This window comes from Formica exsecta, unplaced genomic scaffold, assembly GCF_003651465.1.
Source record: "Formica exsecta isolate Colony F162 unplaced genomic scaffold, ASM365146v1 scaffold72, whole genome shotgun sequence".
In the NCBI taxonomy this organism is placed as follows: Eukaryota; Metazoa; Arthropoda; class Insecta; order Hymenoptera; family Formicidae; genus Formica; species Formica exsecta.
In genome coordinates, this window is record NW_021853485.1 from 1,094,414 (window position 1) to 1,099,722 (window position 5,309).

At 32.5% G+C, this 5,309-nt stretch overlaps 3 protein-coding genes across 3 annotated transcripts in view; 2 read left to right on the forward strand and 1 right to left on the reverse strand.

The window, feature by feature from the left end:
* The first annotated feature begins 1,935 nt into the window (after nt 1-1,935).
* On the forward strand, nt 1,936-3,584 carry LOC115243608 (dynactin subunit 5-like). The gene is made up of 4 exons (XM_029820741.1): nt 1,936-2,178; nt 2,387-2,574; nt 2,785-2,896; nt 2,972-3,584. Exons 1-4 carry the CDS (start codon nt 2,131-2,133, stop codon nt 3,167-3,169), a joined length of 546 nt encoding a protein of 181 aa, XP_029676601.1. The 5' UTR covers nt 1,936-2,130; the 3' UTR covers nt 3,170-3,584.
* The window catches only part of LOC115243604 (putative inorganic phosphate cotransporter), a 55,205-nt gene continuing 52,343 nt past the window's right edge, over nt 2,448-5,309 (forward strand). The window contains exon 1 of the mRNA XM_029820736.1: nt 2,448-2,574. Coding sequence (XP_029676596.1) covers nt 2,535-2,574 — 40 coding nt within the window. The 5' untranslated portion in view covers nt 2,448-2,534. The remainder of the gene's footprint in view (nt 2,575-5,309) is intronic.
* LOC115243386 (glutamate receptor ionotropic, delta-1-like) overlaps nt 3,495-5,309 on the reverse strand; it is a 5,593-nt gene continuing 3,778 nt past the window's right edge. The window contains exons 5-9 of the mRNA XM_029820333.1: nt 4,826-5,137; nt 4,777-4,781; nt 4,364-4,599; nt 4,024-4,221; nt 3,495-3,957 (exon numbers count right to left, since the gene is read on the reverse strand). Coding sequence (XP_029676193.1) covers nt 3,897-3,957; nt 4,024-4,221; nt 4,364-4,599; nt 4,777-4,781; nt 4,826-5,137 — 812 coding nt within the window. The 3' untranslated portion in view covers nt 3,495-3,896. The remainder of the gene's footprint in view (nt 3,958-4,023; nt 4,222-4,363; nt 4,600-4,776; nt 4,782-4,825; nt 5,138-5,309) is intronic.

The following is a 5,309-nucleotide window of genomic DNA, read 5'->3' on the forward strand; positions in this document are numbered from 1 at the left end:
TAGAGTTAATTAGAATTAAACATTAAATATTTTTATGCAATTTTTTCAGTAATAAATAGAGTGAAAATATATCATTGCATTACATATACAGAGTAAATCGCGTAACTTGACTATTTAAAATATTTTCGTTTCTTTCGATGACAAGGAAAATGTATAATGAAGAAGCTATTCTATCTGAATGAAAAATGCTATAATCAACGAAACTTTTTTCAAGATTATTTTTTTCGAAATTTAAAGATCCCCATTTTTGAATGAAACATTTTCATTAGCAGCAAATTGTAACCGATAAAAAAACAAAATTAACAATAACAATAATAATCGCTTTTAATTAATTATTGTTGAAAATTTCGAACGTTTTTTTTCGCGCTTGGTGATTGGCACATAAATCATGAATACAAAAGTCTTGCCGTATCCGATGCATAATTGTAGAGATAGCCTCGAAGGTGGGAATAAAACGGGCGTTGCATTGACGATAAATCTTACAATAACGTCGTCGACGCGAGATGACGCGATTACATCACGACCGAATGAAAAAGCGAGAGAGAACAGAACAACGAGGATCATCCCGATCGCTTTTGTCTCCTGTAAGCAACTGCAAAAATTTGTTGAGATTGTCGATAATATCGAGTATATATTCGTGTACCATATTTTTCGGACTATAATCTTTTAGTATTCATAATAGTTTCATATAATTCGCGTGTAACAATATGGCAAATCCTCAAAGGAATGGGGAGCATCAACGATAACGAGTATTATTACGACTTTTTAAATATTTAAATGTTCGATGGATGGCTCGTTTGACGTAATATAATTGGACATAATCTATCAGCGAATTATTCATATTTTCGGATATTTCTTAAGACACGATTTATAACTAGCTTTCCTCGTTCTCACAAATGCTTTTTCGTTCCTCCGAATACAGTATTCAAGACAATAGTGATAGTGTAAGGAATTGGCGTGAGGAATCTAGGAAGAATCGCAGCTGAGCGACCTACATTCCTTTTATTGTATTACGTTTATATTGCGGTTATGATTTTCGAAGGATTATTTTACGTGTCTTCTCTTATCACGCGAGAAAAATTTACATTCTTACGCTCATGTTTAGTACACTTGTCTAATTATTTTGTTGCACGCGATTCCGATATCAGACAAACTGCATTCGTTTTAAATTGAACATCACGGTGTTAATTAAAGAATTGCAAACAAAAAAGTTTTTGGTTTAGAGAGTATATATTCGTTTATTACTCTCGCGATTACTTAACTGCTTCTCATATCAGATAATCAAATTTCTAAATACACAGTTTTATTTAGCGCTAAATGCGATACTTGCTAAGGAATAAAAAATGAAAAGAAATGGTTTGTTATTAGGAAAATTACGCATATATTACCTCTCAACCAAATTCTAATGATGTTTTCTTCTATAGCATAGCTATTTTTACAAATATGCGTAATTATGATTGAATAAGTGATATCATTAATTTGTTTTTTTTTACAAACAGCGCAAGAATCGCTTTTTTTCTTTTCTTTTATTCCTCAAGTACGAGGATTTAGATTTCATGAGACAAATCTTCTCGTAAAATATGATATTTTAGTACAAATGTCTTTATTTAAGATTTGAAATTAAAGCGAATTATTCATAATAAATACATATAAAACGATAATAAAGTATTTTGTATTATGTATGTTCATAAAACATTGTTCCAAAGATGTTTAACATTAAAAGATGAAGAATATAGGAAATAAATGATACAATAAGAGAAAATAATTTTAATTATATCACTTTATAATTTTAATTGTTATATCACTATTAAAGATGTTTTTTATAAGATTTAAAGAACTTTATGTTATCAGCTGTGAATTAAATTTTCGCGCGCTTCTTGATGACGTCATTGAAACGATGCATGATTTTGTCAGCAGATGGCGATTCGATTCGTCAGCTGATCACAGCTGATGGCAGCTGGCAACTCGAGTGACAGATAAGTGACAGATTTTCGCGTGTTATTCGCTACTTGTGACACTTGTTAGTTAAAGCCATAGACATATATATATGTTTATGATTGAAGCATTGTTTGCTTATAGTAATTTGAACATTGAACACCAAACAATTGTATCCTACAAGGATATATCGAGATGGAACCGCAGGATATTTATTATAACAAAGCCGAATACGTTGAAACGGTAATTGATAATTATAATGATTAAAGTATATTACATTAGCGAAATACATTTATCGAGAATATTTAATATCGAAAAACGGAAATATTATAATTATTGTTAAAAATAACACTGACAAAAGCGACCTAACCAATTTAATTATTTCACGAAACTTGTCTTATTTTCATATGTCCCGAACGTGGTACATAATCTTATTCTTTCGGTATTTCAGGCATCAGGAAATAAGGTGAGCAGGCTGACAGTATTGTGCGGCTCGCAGAACATTGTATTGCACGGAAAAGTGATAGTACAATCCGACGCTATCATTAGAGGTGATCTGGCCAATGTCAGGACTGGTCGCTATTGCATAATTAGCAAGAATGCAGTCATCCGACCGCCTTTCAAAAAATTCAGCAGAGGGTGAGTCAAATTTTCGATTATATTTACATATGTCGTATTGACAGCTTCAATTTGTTTATTGAAAATCTTGAAGCATATCGCAATAGCAGCAAACATATCCAGACTAGCAGTTTGCGATGTATCAAGCGAGCACAATTCTGTAATCGCATCAAATTTTAAGTGCGATCAAAATATTGTTTTGTTATAAAACGATATAAATCCCTTGATTAGGGTTGCCTTTTTTCCTTTAACAATGGGAAATCACGTGTTTGTGGGAGAGCGGGCCGTCGTAAATGCAGCATTAGTCGGTTCTTACGTTTACATAGGGAAGAATGCCATAATTGTACGTACAATAATCGTTCAATATGTGTGAGTACCAGCACAGTTCTCTCAATCTACTATACTTGTCTCGCTGTAGGGCAGACGATCGGTTCTAAAGGACTGTTGCTACATCGAGGACGGTGCGGTCGTGCCACCTGAGACTATCGTACCGTCCTTCACCCGTTACGCTGGCAGTCCGGCGACATGTATCGAAGAACTGCCTGAATGCACGCTGGATCTTATGATAGACTTCACGAAGAATTATTACGAGCACTTCTTACCGGCGCGGGTTTAACGCTTGTCCAGCGATACACGTACGGTAGCCTATGGTATTTTGACCCGAGTCAAAAAGTTTGATCTTTTCAGTCGTGTGTCATATTGAGAAAATGATTTGTCACTCGTAGTGAAATATGATCAATTATTAGAGGGAGAAAGAGAGAAAAGAAAAAATCAAAGCTGTAAGAAAATACAGTTGAAAAGAACGACTCTAAGATCGGCCGCATAAATTTTTTATATTTTTTACTTTGATTAAATAAAAAATATTCCACATTTTTATAATACAATTTAAAATAGAGTAATTTTTAAATATTTGTGCGCATGTGTCGTAGTTTTGAAATCGCTATCGCGGCCAATTTTAACTGTCGTTCTCTTTATCTGTGACACTTTGTACGCAATTATTCCAAGATTAAATGACACGCAGTGTCATTAACGAAAGAAGCTATTTATTACATTTTGTATACATTTACTCTATAAGAAGGTGTTAGTCATTTTTCTTTTAAATAAAATCGCATATATACTTTCTAGAATAACAATTATTTTACACTGCAGTTTAGTGCACATTAAAAAAGCATCGCCGCACGAGATCCGTTGTTGTTGCAAAAATATGGAAGCATTTAACGAAAAATAAATTTTTAATAAAGTTTCTTATAAAATCACATTTTAATTTCGTGTATAATAGCAAAAGAATTTAGTAAATATTTGGTTTAATAGTTTCTTTTACGAATATACATTTCTGCTGGTATTTAATCGGAGCTATCTATGATTTTTGCATCCGACATTCCTTCTCTCGCACATATGTTTTGTCTATAAAGAAAGCGCAACAATAACATATTGAAGACACACATTAAGAAAACTTCTATTATATCTTACTTTTTATGCCATAATAATTCAAGCGCAAATATGATTACGGCGAGAAAAATTCCATAGCCCATTATGACCAAAGCGAAGTAACATTCCGTGATACCGATAGTGATGAAGCTACTAGTCTGACTCGAGCATACCGGCTTTCTCGTATATAAACGATACTCCTCACGGTATTTGAGTCCATATTCCTCTAATTTTAGAGCTCTGAAAACACCTTTTCTGAATATCGAGTCATGTAAGATTACGTATATTACGTTAAAATTTCAGTTTTTAAGAACTTTTTATGCCAAGTAATTTCAATTTAAACGAACTTTTATTTGCATAACGATAATTCGAAGTATTTTACCCATTTTTTATTATCTCTAAATACGGCGACTGCATTTGTATAACGAGAAGCGGATATAGGACTTTTAAAAAATCAATTTCAGTCAGACCGCACTTTTCCTCCTCCTGATATGTATCTTCCATTAATTCGTAGATCGAACCGATCTCGCCATGGAATGCGAAGAGTTCGTCTTTTATTCGACTTACACCTTCTTCCATGGACATCCAGTTGGATTTGCGTCCCTTTGGTTCGATTCGCTTTTCATTTTACGAACTGTTTTTATTGAATTATTCGAATAACATGAGATTTAATCTATTTTATAAATATAGAACTTAAATTTTTTTATAATTTTCGAATAATATTCGGAGATCAAATTTAATAATTGTATCATCGAAAATTTATTTTTTTCGCTTTTCTACAATTGCTTTTCTAACAGGATCTTGAAATGACTGCCATTCCACAAAATACTCTCTTATTTTTCGCAATTATTTCTTGTTAATATAATTTTGATAACGTAATATGCCTTAGAATACTTAATAATAATAATACAGTTTGCATTATTAATTACCGCGATTTTTACTTTTACCTTGAAGTAATATCGGTTGTACACGACATCCATCGCACCCAGCTTTAACGGGCTATTGAGAAGATCGGGAAGAGTTTTGATAGAATCCGTGGTAGATTGCAGCAGGCCTACGATATTCGCTGTGTAAGCCGCGTACAGACTCAGCGAGGCTAACAATAACATTAAAATGATGATTCGTGACGAGACTCGAAACGGTTCATACATAGATCCTATAAAAAAAAATTAAGAATACATTTTCTAATTTATAAATTTTATATTAAAATTAAATTTTATATTAAAACAGACTCAGCGATAACATTAAAATGATGATTCGTGACGAGACTCGAAACGGTTCATACATAGATCCTATAAAAAAAAATTAAGAATACATTGAATACATTT

What these genes read in the sequence shown, in the direction of transcription:
- LOC115243608 (XM_029820741.1), top strand. Translation starts at nt 2,131, where the DNA reads ATGGAACCGCAGGATATTTATTATAACAAAGCCGAATACGTTGAAACG. An exon ending in TTCAAAAAATTCAGCAGAGG is followed by an intron (nt 2,575 to 2,784) that starts GTGAGTCAAATT and finishes TCCCTTGATTAG; the next exon opens with GGTTGCCTTTTTTCCTTTAA. An exon ending in TAGGGAAGAATGCCATAATT is followed by an intron (nt 2,897 to 2,971) that starts GTACGTACAATA and finishes GTCTCGCTGTAG; the next exon opens with GGCAGACGATCGGTTCTAAA.